At 44.7% G+C, this 17,839-nt stretch overlaps 1 protein-coding gene across 5 annotated transcripts in view; it reads right to left on the reverse strand.

Moving 5' to 3' along the window:
• IQCA1 (IQ motif containing with AAA domain 1) overlaps nucleotides 1-17,839 on the reverse strand; it is a 154,933-nt gene that overhangs the window by 104,652 nt on the left and 32,442 nt on the right. For all 5 annotated transcript variants that reach the window (XR_004320174.1, XM_006177788.3, XM_032480562.1 and 2 more), the window contains one exon: nucleotides 13,762-13,967. Coding sequence is in view for 4 of the 5 variants with exons in the window: in XM_006177788.3 (XP_006177850.1) it covers nucleotides 13,762-13,967 (206 nt within the window). In the remaining variant the exon portion in view is untranslated. The remainder of the gene's footprint in view (nucleotides 1-13,761; nucleotides 13,968-17,839) is intronic.

The raw sequence follows: 17,839 nt of genomic DNA on the forward strand, positions 1-17,839 counted from the left end.
ATCGACCACACTGAGATGATTTGCAAAGAATCTTCATGGGAACATATTCAGTTTTCAGCACGATGTGCTCAGAACACAATATCGCTGTCCGCTTTAATCCCTGCTCCAGCCCTAGGAGGTAGATGATACGTTGCTGTCAACGTTTTCCAGATGAGCAGACGGAGGCTCAGCAAGTTGAAGGGGTTACCCAGGCAAGGCCAAGCCTGCAGCAGCGTGAGAACCCGCGGGCTCAGCTCCCCACTCCGGGCACTTTCTGGGGACTCACGGGCAGGGCTGAGCTGCCGGCCACGGGAAGCAGGCTGTTGGTTTAGGTTCCAATAATAAAGCGTTAAAATAAGGCTGTAGACCCACTAAGGAAGTATCTGGTGGGCTCGATGTATAATGAAAACGGTATTTTACTGGAAATGAAGAAATCTGGGGGGGCCGCCACTAGGCAGAGGTGCGATTTGAGCAAATCGCTCCATCACTATGGGAGCCTGGCGTGCTTCCCTCTCCGCCCAATGACGCCGTTGAACTAGGTTTACTCACTCAGTTGTTAAAAAATAAGTATTGCGTGTCTATCAATTTCTAAAGTTTCTTTCAGCTCTGGAGACTATAATTTATATGTGACATGTTAATGGGGGAAGGCAATGGTAATTTCTCACTGAATCTATCCAGTGATTGATGTTACTTTCTTATAAAAATACTGCCGACAAAGCTACCTGCCTGTATATTCTTTTATTTGAGGACATTTGAGGAGAAAAATACTCATGCCTTCTATTTTTTCTAGTTAGCAAACGTGAGGTACAGAACATTTGGGAAAGTTAGGGCCTATTAAAAATTTATGCATATTGTCAAAAATTCTTGCACAAATGTGAAAATGACCAGCTCTAGAGTTCGCAGTGATTTAGAAAGCAGAACTCCTAAAATGATAAATTCTCCCCCTGGGGTCTGACACTGAGCTTCAACGGTCCCACCATTTCAGATGCCCGGGACAGAGATTTATCTGTGTTTCACCAAGTATGAAAAATATATGGATAGAGGGGTTTCCGGCCGGCCCCCCCCAAGTCATCCAACCACCTCCATTAATGTCAGCAGGCCCATAAATTTCTCCTGCGTTCTAAAGCAAGCAGCTTGTGCCACTGCACAGAAGCCTCCTGAAGTGTCACTTGCTGCCTGTAAATTCACTTACACTCAGTAAAGCCAATTGGCTGCACATGGACTTAATTACCGTGGTCCTTCTCGGGAAACTGAGGGGTGCACCCTCTCTCAAAGGAGAGGAGGAAAAAGGAGTGTGCAAAGCAAGGCAATTTGTTTGTGGCACATCACGAGGTCTGATTTATTGATTGGAGTTTCTACTTATTAGCGGGATATTATAAGCGGTTATCAATCAAGACAGAAGCTTCCTTCTTGATTTGAAAATATTATCTTTGCCCATGTTTGAATCCTACCAGAACCTCCCTCCCCAACCCTGCACTTGCTTTTATGAAAAGGACCGCTATATTACTGAGTACATCATTGACTGCTTTGATTTTGGTTACTCTTCTGCTGAGAAAATGATCCATAAGCTTTTTTTTCACCTTTCGTCTTAAATATCTATCTGAATAGAAAAGACTAATACCCAGGCCAGCGCAAAGCACTTTAGGAAGGAATGGAGAGAACTGCCCATTGAGAAAGACCACCGTCTGTTTCAGTTCACACACTGGTTGCAAACCCCAGTCGTCATTCATCCGTCAACCCTTCATTTGAAGGAGTGGCTCACCCACCTTCCCAACTCAAGAAACCAGAAGGGTCAAGAGAGTAGACCAAGGATGAAAAGTGTCAGCAGAATGTTCAGATATTTGCGTTTAAACTCATTTCCCATATGCTACTTTTTTTTTAAACGTGTAAATTTAAAAATTTTTATTTATTTATTTGTTTTTGGGAGAGTGGTAATTAGATTTAATTTATTTGTTTTTAGAGGAGGTACTGGGGATTGAACCCAGGACATCACGTGTGCTAAGCATGCGCTCTACCGCTTGAGCTAGGCCCTCCTCCCATGTGCTGCTTTTATGCTCACTGAAGTCCGACACAGAAGGACAAATACGACACCACTTACAGCAGGAGCCTGAAGTAGCCAAATTCACAGAAGCAGAGAGTAGAAAGGCGGTTGCCAGGGGCTGGGGGAGGGGAAACGGGAGGGTGCCAGGCAAACGGCACAAGGATTCTGTCACACAGGGTGAGTCGGTCCTGGAGAGCTACTGTCCGGCTCGGAGCCTTTGGTTAACGACACTGTTCTGAGCACTTAAAAGTTTGCTAAGAAAGTAGAGCCTCTGATGTTTTTATCACACACACAAAATAATAAGTCAGTAAAAAGAACTGGAGGTAATTTTGAAAAAGAGTAAGTGTAGAATCTCGTTCCCACCCCAAACCTCCTGAGTCAGAACTTCTGGGTGGGGAGGGGCGGGGCAGGAACCCGGGTTCGGACACGCCTTCCAGCCGAGTGCGGCGTGGGCGGCGGTTTGAGGGGCACCAAGGGCTGGGCCCCAGTGATTACAGTCTTTAGCCGAGCCTTCGGCGCTTCTCGGCCTAGGAACTCAGCTCTGCTCAGATGAGGTGCTGCGTCTGCTGACTCCCAGGCCCCGTGCTGGGTTTGGAGAAGACCAGGGGCAGACGTCACTACCCCCTGAAGGCCTGCAGGCTTGAAAGACAGAGTCACAGTGGAGGGAACACTGGGGGGCAGGGATGTAACCTGGAAGTCTGTGGCCCCTAGAAAGACGGTCAGTCCACTGTCTTTGCAAAAGGGCCCCAGGGCCTGTCTTTCCACACAGTTTGGAGTCTGAATAAACCAACAGAGCCCAGAGCCACTGGGTGTTCTTAATTTGATTTACCGTGAGACTGACAGCTAAGTATGTGATTTCACGTGGTGCGCACCTGCCCCCAAGGCCTCTGTGGATAATGCCCAGGACTTTAATATCTCACTCACCTCTTCTTAAGTCCTCCATTCAACCTCATGTATTTTCCACCAAAGCAAATGGCAGAAAAAAAGTTATTCACCTTCCCGTAGGAGTAATCTACACGTGTTCACATCTCCTCCATAGACCACAGTGCTTTTGAGAATTTACTGAAAATATAATTATACAAGGAATTCAAAATATTGACCCCTAAATCACCTCCTTGGCCATTCCTTACCCACTGTTCTCCTCAAAATTTCTTTTCCTTCTGAAAGTCATTCATGCTCCATGTAGAAAACTTGGAACATAAAGGAAAAGAACAAACTCAGCCGTGGTCCCACTCCCCATAAGAGCCCTGCTGTGAACATTCTCGTGGTTTCTTTTTGATGTTCTTAAAAGTGCTCAGAACAATTCTGACCTCCCCTTGAGAACCAATCCTGGTGTGACACAATGCCGACTTCAGAAAGCCTTTGTTCACCCTGGTTTTAGTTCTTCCAGGAGCTACCCAAGTTTTTAGCCAAGTTCCCTGACTGCTCTGAGTCCACTCTGTCGCCCGCGACGTAACTGGAGTCAGCCAGCTTCCTTGAATCCTGCGCTTCCTCTCCCTGCCTCCCTGCTTCTCCCTTCGCAGACCATCACCATGCTCTGCAGGAAGACGCTTAGAAGCAGAGAGAGGGGACGAGTCAGGAATAAGGAGAGCTCTGGGCTTCCACGTGGTACCCACTGAGCAGCACAGCCTTGGGCAACTGTCATCTTCGCCTATGAAATGACACTCGACACTTACTGCAGCACCGAGTCCAAGACACAGGACAGGGTTTCTGCTGCTCAGTTCAAGGAGGCGTGCTTGCCGTGGTGGGAGAATCATAGCTTTTGGAATCAAGAGACCTGAGCGTGAATTCCAGCTCTGGAGTGAGCAGTGATGGAAGCTGGTGAAGGTCCAAGGACCTAGGAGGTCCAGGCAGGGACAGCACGGAGGCTGACGGCAGAGACCTCCAGCCTTCCGCATGGACACAGGACATTCACTTTTCCAGGCGGATAGGAAACTGACGTCCGCCTTGTGCCAAATGCACGGCTCACCCTTAGCAAATGTCTGCTCCTTGCTGGGAGCTCTCCTGGTCGGGGAGGCCGTCCAGCTCCCTCCACTTGCAGTTTACATCTTGAGTTCCCTCCAGCGTAAATTCCTGGAGCCCTAGGTTGGCACAAACTGGGGGGGCCGGGGGGGGTGGAGAGACAAGACCTCAGGGCTCCCTGGGTCCACATACCTTAAAATGACAAAGCTTAACTTGCAGAACTGTACATAAAAGGGTGAATTTTACTGCATTTAAATTATTTTTTACATTTTTTAAAATTAAAAAAAATTTTAATTGAAATATAGGTGATTTACACTGTGTTAGTTTCTGGTATACAGCATAGCGATTCAGTTATACAAATATATATATATTCCTTTTCATATTCTTTTTTCAATATACATTATTACAAGTACTACATTTAAATTGTATCTTAATTATTTTAATTAAAAAAAAATTAACAAAGCATTCCAAGTGCTCTTCCAGGAAGAACGTACTCTGCTGGGATCAGCAGACATGTCACACCCCGGCGCCCCCGCCCTGGGGGCTGGAAGCACATTCCACCCCGTCTAACTTTTGTTCTCCCGCCCTGTTATTACCCCCTCAGCTTTAACCCCACCCCACCCCTCGCAGCCTGGCCCCTCCCCTGCCCCCACCAGCCAGTCTTTCCTGAAGACCAGGAATGCAGCATTTTGATAAAGGCCCCAGACCCAGGAAAGAAGCACAAGGTGCGACGACAGCTATTCCAAATTGCAAACTGTGACGGTCTTCCTGTATTCTTAAAATAACCACGGTGGCTGCATCACGGACCACACGTTGTTCTCAGGGATTTATGTGTGTTATTCCTTTATCCTACTTTTGAGGTAGATACTGTTAAATCCTCGTTTTATATGAAAATGAAAATATGTGTGTATATGCATGACTGAGACACTGTGCTGTACACCGGAGACTGACACATTGTTACTGAAGGTACTTCAATAAAAAAAAATTTTTTTTAAATCCTCATTTTACGTTGAGGAAATGGAGGCACAGAGAGGTTAAGAACTGATTCAAGGTCACACAGCCTGTAAGTGCTAGAGCTGGGATTTGAACCCAAGCAGCCTGGCTCTCAGACTCCTCCTCCGTGTGAGTGTGATCTGTGATGCGTTTGTTTATTATTGACAGTATAACGGATACCATCACATCCTAGGGTTAAAAGGCAGTGGCGTTTTATTTCCCAGCCAGGCACGCCCTGCTGAGGATGAAGATCTTTCCAAGCCCCTGAGCCCTTCCTCTTAGCCATCACTTCTGACCACTTGTGTGTTGGCTTAAAAGATGGAATAAGGCTACTTAATTTACGTCACTTCCAGATTCCTCAAGATGATACGGATGAGAAGGAGTCAGCTAAAATCCCAGGAGAGATGCCACAGGGCCAGCCCCAGAGCTCCCAGCCCACCTCGAGGTCTGATTCCCTCTAGGCTGAAGGTGAGCTGGATGCCAGGCATGGTTTCAACAAACTAACAAAATGCAGCTGGGGAGAAATGGTCCAAGCAGGACAATTTGCAAAGACACAAAGGCCTAGGATCAGCCGGGTTTTCAGAGCTGACAGCCACTCCGGTGGCTCCGATGCTGGTGAGCAAAGTGGGGGAGGGGACAGTTGTATCTTTGGTGACAGGAGCCCATGGTCCCTGGGACTGGCCGTGGGCAGAAGCCTACCTCGGCTTCAAGATGCTGCCTTAATCACCCTACAGGGTTGGATGAGGCCACTTCCGAGATCCCCTTATGACACTTTAAAATGAAGCTGATCCATGGATTGTGACACTTAGATGACAGTTTATGACGGGAACCAAGCCAAGAGAAAGGCCAGCGACAGCAAGATATTTTCTGAAAGCAAGCATCCCCATGACTGGGCCGTCCAACATGGCGCCACGGATGGCCCATGGCCATCTACAGTTAGAGGTAAATGCATTAAATACGATTAAATGAAAAATTCAGATCCTCAGGCACCCTACCATCTTTCAAGAGCTCAGCGGCTACACGGGGCTAGTGGCTGCTCTGGGGGACAGTGCACATCAGACCAGTCCCACCCCTGCAGCAAGTGCCCCTGGACGGAGCTGGCCTGCAGTGCTGCAGGCTTCTCTTGTCTTGTCTTCTGTTAGGAACGTTGCCAGTGAACAAGGGAGGAGTACTTATCTCAAGGGGTTGCTGAGGGCTGCAGCAGGCTGAACACCGGCCACCAAAGACCCCGGGCCCTAATCCCTGCAGCCTGAGAACGTCATCTTGCAAGGAAAAAAGATACCTACGTGTATGTGAATAACTGAGTCACTGTGCTGCACGCCAGAAACTAGCACAGCGCTGTAAGGCAAGTAGACGTCAGTGAAAAAATAAAAAAAGAAAAAAGATACCTATATTTGATGTAGATTTGATGTGATTAAATTAAGAATCTTGGATACTACTCAGCCATAACAAAGAATGAAATCATGCCATTTGCAGCAACACGGATGGACCTAGAGATGATCATATTAAGTGAAGTAAGTCAGAGAAAGACATATATCCCATGATATCACTTATATGTGGAATCTAAAAATAATGATACAAATGAACTTATTTACAAACCATAAATAGACTCGCGGACCTAGAAAACAAACTGTGGCTACCAAAGGGGAAAGGGCGAGGGAGGGAGGGAGGGATTAACAGATACACACTGCTATATATAAAATAAACAACAAGGACCTACTGTGTAGCACAGGGAACTATATTCAATTTCTTGTAATAACACATAATGGAAAAGAATCTGAAAAAAATGTATCTATAACCAAATCACTTTGCTGTACACCTGAAACTAACATTGTAAATCAACTACACTTCAATAAAAAATAAAATAAAAAAAAATTAAGAATCTTGGGATGAGGGGATCATCTGGATTCTCCTGGTGGGCCCTACATGAAATCATAAGTGTCCTTGGAAGGAGGAGCAGAGGGAGATTAGACAGACAGAAGAGGAGGAGGCTAGGGACCCCCAGGCAGAGAGGGGGGGATGCAGCCACAAGCCAAGGGCTGCTGGCAGCCTCCAGAAGCTGGAGGGTGTGAAGAACAGACTCTCCGCTAGAGCTTTCCCAGGGAGCACAGTCCTGCCGACACCGTGATTTCAGGCTCCTGACTTCCAGAACTGGAAGGAAATCAGTTTCCACTGGTTTAAGCCACCACGTTTGAGGGAGTTCATTACAGCAGTGATAGCCAATGAATGCAAGGGTAAATTACTTACGTGTAAAGCACTGAGAACTCCGGGCACAGAAAAGTGCCCGATAAATGTGAGTTATTTATTATTCTATTACCATCATTACTGAACAGTCACCTAACAGTAACCAGTCACCAAAACAGTGATGATTACAAGGGAGGCCAGGGGTGCGTCACAGGGAACAACCCGCCTCTGACTTATGACTCCAGGGCATGAGGGGGGCAGAGGTTAAGCAGAAGTCAGTGCCTGCGTGATGAACACCTGAAGCGCCCACCGACGGATATCCTGTTTCTAAGACGGCAATGTTTGATAAAAACGGCTATTTAAATAGCTCACCTTTTTAAAGGAACATAAACACCACTGCCACACCATCCAGAAGATTCTAGGTCACTAGAGCTGACGTGGGAAGCAGGGGAGACAGGGGTGCAAAGGTAACCGCAGCTGAGAGCCCGGGGCATGTCAGAGCCTACCCACTGTGACGGGAGGGGCTGGCCACACTGCCACCAGGACTGTACATCCAAGAACATGCAAGAGAGTCAACTGAAAAACTCAGCGCTAACTTCAGAGTTCAGTGAGGTAATGGCGTGAACTGTATCAATGCATATAAATAATAATAAGAGGAAAATAATATTTGGAGAGTATCTCACCTAAAATAGTGAGGTGGGAAGCCCATGAAAAGACCAGCAGGACCCCCAGGCAGGGCCACTACTTTCCTGCCAGCACCATCCGGTTCCCTGGCCCAGCGGCATTATCTCGTTTTTTGCCTCTAAAACAGCTTGCTTCTAGGAAAGTGGAACTTACCCCTAAGACTCTATTGGTTCCCTGAGCTAACTTCTGATTGGCCCATTTCTATCACGACTGATTGGTCCATTTCTATCACTCCTGATTGGTCCATTTCTACAAAGCTCATTCCTGATTAGTCAACTTTGTTATACCTTATTTGCATATGATGTTGCAAAGTCTAGACTGGCAGCCTATAAAAGCCTGTGTAAACCTATAGATGGGGTCCAGAGCTTGGAGTGTTAACTCCTCTGGGCCCGCTGGCGTAATAAACCTGAGTTCTCCAACCCTCTGAGTGCTGCTTGGTCTCTCATCAGGATCCGGGGTTGCTGTCACAACTGAGCTGTAACACACTTTGCTGCAACAATAGGAAAAATACCTATACAATTCATAACCTCAGTGAGAAACTTGGAGGCCGCGTCTTCTATCCACACCCTCTCATTTGATCCCCACAACAACCCTGGGCAGCAGGTCCTAGTATCCCTTCCACAGGTGGGGAGGACAGGGCTCGGAGCAGGGATGCTGGGGCCGGGGCCAGCCAGGGTGTGGTTAGGTGAGGCAATTGTGCAATGAGTTCTTAATGGCTGTGTTGTTTCTCTCCTTCTGTTTCTTTCTTTCTTTCTTTGTCTTTCTAGCTTTCCTGAAGGCCCGTTAAAAATAAAAGGCAAATGATAACTAGGAAATCATTATTCCAAACGTGTCAAAAAAGCTTTAGTATCAGGATGTATATATTTTTAGAGATCACTTAATAAAAAAGACCTCACAGAGGGATGCATAGAAATGACAGGGCATAAAAACAAATGTATGTATGTATATGCATGACTGAAACATATGCTGTACACCAGAAACTGCTGACTATACTTCAATTAAAAATATGAGAAAAAAAAAAAAAAGAAACATCAGGGCAGTTCATGGAAGAAACTCTATTGACAAAAACACCCGAAGATTTTTTACCTTCTTCCTCAAATAGTAAAATAAATGCAAATTAAGTGATTACTGAGAGTAGTTTTTCTCTTATCAATTTGACAAAATATTAAAGAGACAGTAATTGACTCATTAGTCAGTGCATCCATGCAACAGAATAATAAACAGTCATGAAAGACATCTTTTGGAAAACATTTTCAGGATGCGGGGAAACCCAATATTAAATCTTCAGAAATTAGAAAAACGGTTCATAAAATATACATGTGAGAGAAAAATACTGGAAAGAAATTTGCCAAAAATTTTTACAGTAGCTACCTCTGTGTAGTAGAATTATACAGATAATTTAAATTTTCTTCTTTAAATTCTCTATCTTGAGAATTTTATCCAATGAGCATGTGTTACTTTAAACATTGGGGAAAAAAAGAAGACTTCCTTTAAAATAATTTAAAAATTGACTTGAAAAACAAATCCTAGTATAACTTACCCATTGGGCAACTATAAATATTGCTTGAAGGAGCTAAGAATAAACGCCCTCTGCTGTGGGAGTGTACACGGACGGCAGCTTCTAGTGATTTTTAATGGCCACTGTGTCCTGTTGGAATGTGTCCTAAGGACTGATCATGATTCGTGTTTCAAAAGACAATATTTGCTTTTCATTTGTCTTTGATTTAAAAAAGCAAGGAAAAGGGTTCCATCAAAGTCAATCAGATAAATGTAATCCAATTATGAAAAGAAATCCGCCCTCGACCTTCCACTACTTCAAAAAGAGGCACTTTCTGTCCCTGTGAATGATATGCGGTGACCCCCTGGGAGCCGCTCTGACCCGCCTCCAGCCTGGCCGGTCAGCAAGGCCAGGATGGAATGTTTCCAAGGGGACCGGCCGGGCCTTCAGAGGAAGCCCACGGCGAGCGGAGGGGCACTTCCCAGGGTGCCACCAGGGTCTGCGGGAGTCTCCCATGACCCTGCCGGCACCTCAGATGGGGGACAACTCCCAGTCGCTGCCAGCCTCACGGCACCTTACTTTTTCATCAAAAGAGAATTTCCAAGAGTGTGCTCTTTTTACATTGTATTAACCTACTTTTTAAAAAGTAGGGTGTTTCAAAATGTTAAATGTTTATTTTGGATTAGCCCAAATTAATTGCTTGTCTTTCTTTCTCTTCTAATATATTTTTAACTAGGCTTTTTATTATTAAAAATAATACATCTTGAAAAAAGACTTCTAACTGTACAGAAGAGTATAAAACAAGAAATAACATCACTGCTCTTGTCCCCAGAGGTGGCCATGCCAACAAGTGTCTAGTGTATGCTTCCAGAAACTTCCATGCGTATATCAACATACACTTGATAAGTTAAATGCATTTGTGAATATATCTATGTGTCTATGTATGTGTACATATGTACATTTTATATATTTTAGCTGATTTGGTGTTATAACTGAACACAGTTGTTTTCAACTTGGTTATGTCACCTAACCATACATTGGATCTTAGAAGTCTACATAAAAGTAAAAAATTATTTTATTTGTAGAAAAGGCATTTGTGGGCATCTATTCGCTGAAGCCCTGAGAAAAAGGAAGAAAGTTGCTGATAAGGAAAGTTCATGAGCACAGGGCGCACCATCCTCGTTAAACTAGAAAACGAAGTTCTCCACTAGGAGCCAGGGGTTTTAGTCAGGAGACTCAGTTCTTTAGAAACAGCGCTTTCCTGCCTCAGGCCCCAGGGCTGGGCAACCTCAGCCCAGGTATATTCTCTCCAGACACCGTCATGTAATTGGATAAGGATGGAAAACTGTAGTCCTGTTGGCTTGCACCATCCGCTGCTGAGACGGGCCATGTGCCCCACACTTCCCGTCCCGCCCTGGGTGCGGTCCTCCGGGCTTGCCGTTTACTTGCTCATATGAATGAGGAGATGGGTACTATCCTAGACGATGGGGATAAGAATGGTCGGCATATAGGGGTCTACGTGCTCTCATGTCTTAACAACCTCACAGAATAGGTTTGAGTCTTGTCCTCAGGTCACAGATGAGGAGACTGGCGGCACAGAGAAGTTAAGTGACTTGCCCAAGGCTGCACAGCTATTTCTCTGGAAGCAAGGCTCCAGTTTGTGTTATTATGCAGACTGCCTGGAGGAGGAGCCAGGAAGGTGCTGGCAGAGCTCAAGGAGGAGGCAGAGAGGAATGGCAGGGAAGCACTCAGGGAGGGTTTCATAAAGAGACTGGATTTCAACAAGAAGTTGGTAAACCAGCATCCTAGCAACGGTGGGCTCAAAAAGGAGAGGCTTGAAGTGTGGGTGCCCAGGGACTGAGGGCATGTGGCAGAAACCGTGGGCTGCAGAAGGAAGTCCCCAAAGACCAGGTGGGAAGGTCTTTCCTTGTGGGCCAGACAGCTACCCCATGCGTCCGCAGAAACCAGCCAGGGTGCCGATGACAGCACGTGCCCAGACACTGTCCCTCGGCCCAGCCCCCAGCCGGTGGTTCGGAACTTCCCTCTGTAGTCAGATGCCCCGAGGGGCAGAAACTGGGGCAACGTTCATGATAGGGAGGCATCTGAATTGACTCCAAACATACTCAAAATAGACAGGTGACCTTAAAGAGACTATTTTAAACCAGAAGAGATTGTTACCTACAATGGGCAAATTTAAGTTTTTCATAAACTGTGAGCAGCAGTTGGGGGTGGGAGGGTTTAACAAGGCTAGTGACTGAAATACTGCATTTTGGTATCTGGATAACAGAAAAACATGCTATTTTAAAGAACTAAAACACTAAAATCTTTGCTCATAGAATAGCCTCACTTTGATATATTTCTAAGAGCTTTATGGATTATAATTAGTATATAATAAACTTCATATTTAAGTATACAATTGGGTAAGTCTGCTATCTCCATGAAGCCATCACCAGAATGGAAAGTGAGGAGGGAAACTGAGAAAGAGAAGAGGGGATGTATGCGTGTGTGTGTGTATATATATAACATATTCCTCCCTATTTACATCTTTTCTCTATTATTATTGGTTATCAGTACAGAATTAATACAATGTCAAATTTCTCATTTTAAAATATTCCTTCCATTTAAAATATCCCCGTTTTACTATAAAATATCCCTGATAAATATGATATGATATGATATCAAAAGAAAAACTCACAAGTAATCAATTTTGAATTAAAAAAATCATTTTTTAAAATTGTATTTATGTAATAAAGGACAGAACTCCTCAATCAAAAGCATGTAACTAATGTATCAAACATTCATGAAGCAACTTTGTTACAAAGTATTATTGAGGAAACTGCACATTAGAATCCCACACAAAGTTAACGCAAGAGAAGTTTACGATCGTTCAGGTTTTTCTCAATCATCGTACACGTAACTGATGTGAATTACACATCCATTGCTGCACAAGTCACCCCGACACTTAGAGACTGAAACAACCCACGCTGGTTACGTCACTGGTTCTGTGGGTGGGGAACCAGCTGTGGCTTGGCTGGGTGCCTGTGCCTCGGGTCCCCCTGGAGGCTGCAGTCAAAGTGTTGGCCGGGGCTGCAGCCTCATGTGAAGGCTCGTCTGGGGGAAAATCCCCTTTGAGCTCAGGCATGTGGGTGCGGACAGGGTTTAGTTCTTTGCAGGCTGCTGGAATGAGGCCCTAGGTTCCCCAGGGGCTGTTGCCAGGAACCTCCCTTGATTCCTTCCATGTGGGCCTCTCCACTGGGCAGCTCACAACAGGACAGCTGACCTCACTCCGAGCCAGAGGGAGGAGGCAAGTGAGGGGGTGAGAGGCAGGCCAGATCCAGGGACACCCCATCACTTTTGCTGTGTTCTTTTCTGTCGAAGTGAAGTTCTAGGTCCACGTCACACTCAAGGGGAGGGCATTACCAGAGGAAGAGAGACCTCTGGTCGGTGGAGGCCACCTGGGAGGCTGCCCACCGCAGACATAAACATCTTTGAATGTAATTGTTTGAGAGGAAGTTTGATTTTTTATTGCCAACAAGTTAAATTCTCTGGTCCTGATGAGCTCACCAAAGTTGAGGTCTGAGCATCTCTGAGCCTAATGTGATGCAGCACAGTGCCCAGCGAGGAAGACAGATGGCAGCTGCTTCCACGGCCCTGGGACTGACCACAACAACCTTCCCCCTTTCTTTCCTCTCCTGAAATAGGTTTGAAGCTGTTCTGACTGGGTCACCTGCAGAGCGTCTGCTGTGCCGTGCGGGAAGCCGTGCGGGAAGCCGTGCTGTGCTCCACGGGCGTCTGTTCTGCCGCACTTCTCTCATAAAGGACACCTTCCCCAAACCGTCTTATGTAAGCAAACTTGAAATTGCTTAACCTTTCACTTAAGGACATTAAAGAAGGCCCTTAATACAGGAAGGCCTCACTGTACATGATGCCTTGTTCCCACAACTGCTACCCTCCCACCACTTCAGGGCGGCGGGGGGCCGGGTGCCAGGTCCCGCAGCCAGCAGCTGCCTCGGGAGACTGCGTCAGAGACGGAAGGTGACTTAGACTCGGGAGTCTTGTACTGCTGGGGCCGGACCCCAGAAGGGAGGCGCATGACCTGTGTGTAGCTGGGTCCCTTAGTTTTCAGACAGACCTGGCCTATGAAGTCCTCCCATCTAGGGGCTGCGTCACCCACCCACGATGTTCAAGTTCACGTGGCTGGAGAGGTATTACATGGGCTGCACTAAAAAAATAGGACAGAGAGCAATTTTCATTAAAAAAAATTAGTTCTTGAATTTTTTAAACTTGACATTTCACTTCTCTAAAAGCCAGAAAACCACATGAATCTCTACCAGCACATTTCTGTGCTTAAAAACATACAAGGACATCAACCATTACAGCAGAGACTGTCACGAGATACGGCAACGCCGCTCACACGCACCTGCATTCGATGAACCAGCGCCGGATCTGCTCCTGAAGGTTCTCCTTGATGTCTGGACCTTCTGTTAGTTTCAGGTCATCCTTGATTGTAACCAGGGCACCTCTGTAGTCCTCTTCATGCTTCATCTGCACCTTATCCCGCATGTGGGTCACCTTTTCAGCCTCGATTATGGTAGCACCGACTTCATTAAACAAAGGTGGTGGATTCTAAAAACAGAAACAAAAAGATTTGAGACCATATTACAGAGATGGTGAAACATATTAGACACTAATGAAATATGTTAACATCTTCAATGGTGTCTTACCAAAGGCCCATAAAGAAATACGTACCGAACAAATGGATCAGATCTGGCAAGAGAACTTTCAGAGTGATTCCCCACCATGGGGAAGCAGGTTGGGGTACCATTTCCCAGAACCTGGTGGTGATGGGGTAGTTAGCTTGAAAAATGCATATACATCATTGAAAAATCATGCAAAGGGGAGGGTATAGCTCAGTGGCAGAGTGTGTGCTTAGCATGTAGGAGGTCCTGGGTTCAATTCCCAGTATAGAAAGAAAGAAAGAGAGAGAGAGAGAAAAAGAGGAAGAAAGGAAGCAAGAAGGAAGGAAAGGAAAGAAGGAAGGAAAGAAAGAACCCAGTTACCACCCACCTCCATAAAAAATGATTTTAAAAAATCATTCGAGTTACAGACAGTACAGCTTTTCCAAGTCGTCTTGGTGAGAGGAAGGGCAAAGACTACAAACTAAGGAAGTACATGCAGCAAGGACTAATGACAAGAGTTTGGATGTTCTGATTTCAAGAAAAATGACACCAAAATCAACTCTGAAAACATCCCCTCTCTCGTTAAAGATCTCCAGAGAAGGAAATTCTCAGCTGACTTCAGACATTCACCCTCACATCTCATTGTGAGAATGTTCTCCCCCGCTGTCTGCTGATGGGTGAGGCAGACAACTGCAGAACAGCAACCAGACGCTCGGCGCTGGTCCACTGTCTGCAGAGGGTTGTGGTAACAGAAAATACAAAGTCACTTTGAGACCTAATTCCTAAATAAATGAGGGTGGTGGGATGAGGGCAATGTACCTCACAGTAGGGAACGGTGTCAGCTCACCTATAAACGGTGCTACCTGTGGGTTTGGGTGGAAAGAACTAAAAGGCACCTGGAGAAGGGAAACACGCATGGGGCCTGTGGTGGCGGGAATCACAGGTAGGAGACACAGATCCCGAGCTCTTGGGAGTTTACAGATTCAGCCTGGGTCACTGAGCAAATTAAGGACGAATCGAGTGTGTACTGGAGCCAGGCTGTAATGACTCATGAGATCCAACTGATAGATTTTTCAGGAATTTTGCAAGTTATTTTTAAATGCTGAATTATATAAACTTATGATTATGTATATTATGGTAACAACAGGAAGTTGTCAATACTAAAAACTCACGGCTTCATAATTACTTTTTACTGGATTTTATTGTCACCTGTGCGCTTGATGTTAGCGCGTCTGTTGGCTCTCTACGGTGAAAACACTGTGTAACGCTGTCTCCTGTGTGTATCTCCCTAACTACGTTCTGTCAGGTTATTAGCTTGAAGGTGGCCATGATGAGAACGTTTACACCATCGGAATTAGCAATGCTATAAATGAGGCCTGGATTTACCATTGTGATTCGATTGTGTAGACTTAAGAAGGTGGTGGAGAAAACTGTAACGCAGATCAACAGTGCGCCATGTCTGTGTCAGTGACATCGGGAAGAGTGCATAAAATTGAGGATTCAGCATTCAAAAACCATAACCTGATTCAGCAGAGTCCCCAGCTCTAAAAAAAAGGTGAGTGCGTTATGGCTCTGGCGCACATTTTGCTGTTGCACTTTCATCTTCTGCATTAATGCTGCAAAAATATCAGCCAACAGTCGCACTGCAGTGACACTTGCCATTTGCAACCACAGGCTGACACCAGATACAGAGTTCAGTAAAAATCAAGGGAAGTGTTCTGTGACAATCCACGGCTACATGGAATGTCCAACAAAGGGTAGTGTGTATTTTACTGCTATTTGTAAATTGTGTGTGCATATCCTCATATCAATGAAATGACAATAAACACGTATGAATATATACACGTACATTTCTTTTCCAAGAGCCATGGTTAAGCATTACCAGCACATCACTGGGTAATTCCAAGACCAGAACCCAGTTGTCTGCAACTTCTTGGTTATCTGTCTCCTACCATCGCTCACCTTCTGTGGATCTTCTTTCCCAAAGATGCTATATGATATGGAATAGTTAAAGAGCCCTTAGAATCTCAGGCAAAGTTAACTAACCTCAAAAGATTTTTGTTATGCACCCCAGTGTTCATAACAGCACTATTTACAACAGCCAAGACGTGGAAGGAACCTAAATGTCCATTGACAGATGATTAGATAAAGAAGATGTGGTATATATACACAATGGAATACTACTCAGCCATAAAAAAGAAATAATACTATTTGCAGCAATGTGGATGGACCTGGAGATTATCATACTAAGTGAAGTAAGTCAGACAAAGACAAATATCATATGGTATCGCTTATATGTGGAATCTAAAAAAGGCTACAAATTTTATTTACAAACCAGAAATAGACTCACAGATATAGAAAACAAATTGATGGTTACCAAAGGGGAAAGTTGGGGGGAAGGAAGAATTAGGAGTTTGGGATTAGCAGATACACACTACTATATACAAAATAAACAAGGTCCTACTTAGAGCCCAGGACACTATATTCAATAGCTTGTAATAACCTATAATGATAAAGAATATGAAGAAGAATATATGTATGTGTCTGTGTGATTAAACCATTGTGCTGGACACCAGACACTGACACACTATGACTGAGTATACTTCAATAAAAATAATGTTTTCAAATGCATAAAGATAAAATATATAGATCTATGAGGGAAATCAATTCTACTGACACACAGCTCTATTGGTAACGATCAGATTAGGGTTACGGGTTATTGAGAGAAAGAGCACAGAGGTGAAGTGTCGCTGTCACACCATCCTATCGGGGTACCATCAGCATGATTTAGGACTCATGCTGTTCACCTGGGTCACCTGGCTGGGGTAGCACCTGTCAGGTGTCCCTCTGCAAGATGCCTCGCTCCACCTCCCACTTCACTCCGTCCTCTTTGGGAGGAAGTCACTAGGTACAGCTCCCCAGTTAAGGAGCAGAACGCTAAGGCCCCCTCCGATCTTGAGGGTGGAGTTTCCAAAATGATTTGGGATTATTCTGCATGGAAGACTTGTCTCTCCTCCCACATTGGTTAATTTATTCAATCTTTCATTTATATCACTATGGACTCGTAGATATTTATTTTATACTTGGGCTATAATCAAGTACTACTTTATTGTTTTCTTGTTCAAATAATCCCAGTTTTGATCATTTGTTTGTTCCTTTCAGTGTCACATTGAGAAACCTCCATCACTGTGTATGTGTGATTTTAAAAAATATGTTTATTTTACATATACATAATTTTAAGATCTCAAATAATTGTCCACTCAACTGTCTGACACCCCAAATCCAAGAACACAACAATGGGGAAAGATTAGTCCCTTCAACAAATGGTGTTTGGAAAACTGAATACACACACGCAGAAGACTGAAACTGGACCCTTACCTCACACCATACATACATCAACTCAGAATGGATTAAAGACTTAGACACAAGACATGCAGTCAGAAAACAGCTAAAAATTTAAGGAAAAGATTTCCTGACATTCATCTTAATAACAATTTTTCGGATATGACACCAAAAGCACAGACAACAAAAACAAAAAGAGACACATGGGATTATACCAAACTGAAAAGCTTCTGCACATCCAAGGACACATTCCGCAAGATGAGGAAGCAGCCTACAGAATGGGAGAAAACATTACAAACCGTGTAGCTGATAAGGGCTTAATATAAAAAATGTATAAAGAATTTATGTGACTTAAAAACAACCCACTTAAAAAATGGGCAGAGGAACTAACAGACATTTTTTTGCCAAATAAGACATACAAATGGCCAACAGGTATGTAAGTGTGTCAGCCTTACTAATTACCAGGAAATGCAAGCT

Source organism: Camelus ferus, chromosome 5 (assembly GCF_009834535.1).
Source record: "Camelus ferus isolate YT-003-E chromosome 5, BCGSAC_Cfer_1.0, whole genome shotgun sequence".
In the NCBI taxonomy this organism is placed as follows: Eukaryota; Metazoa; Chordata; class Mammalia; order Artiodactyla; family Camelidae; genus Camelus; species Camelus ferus.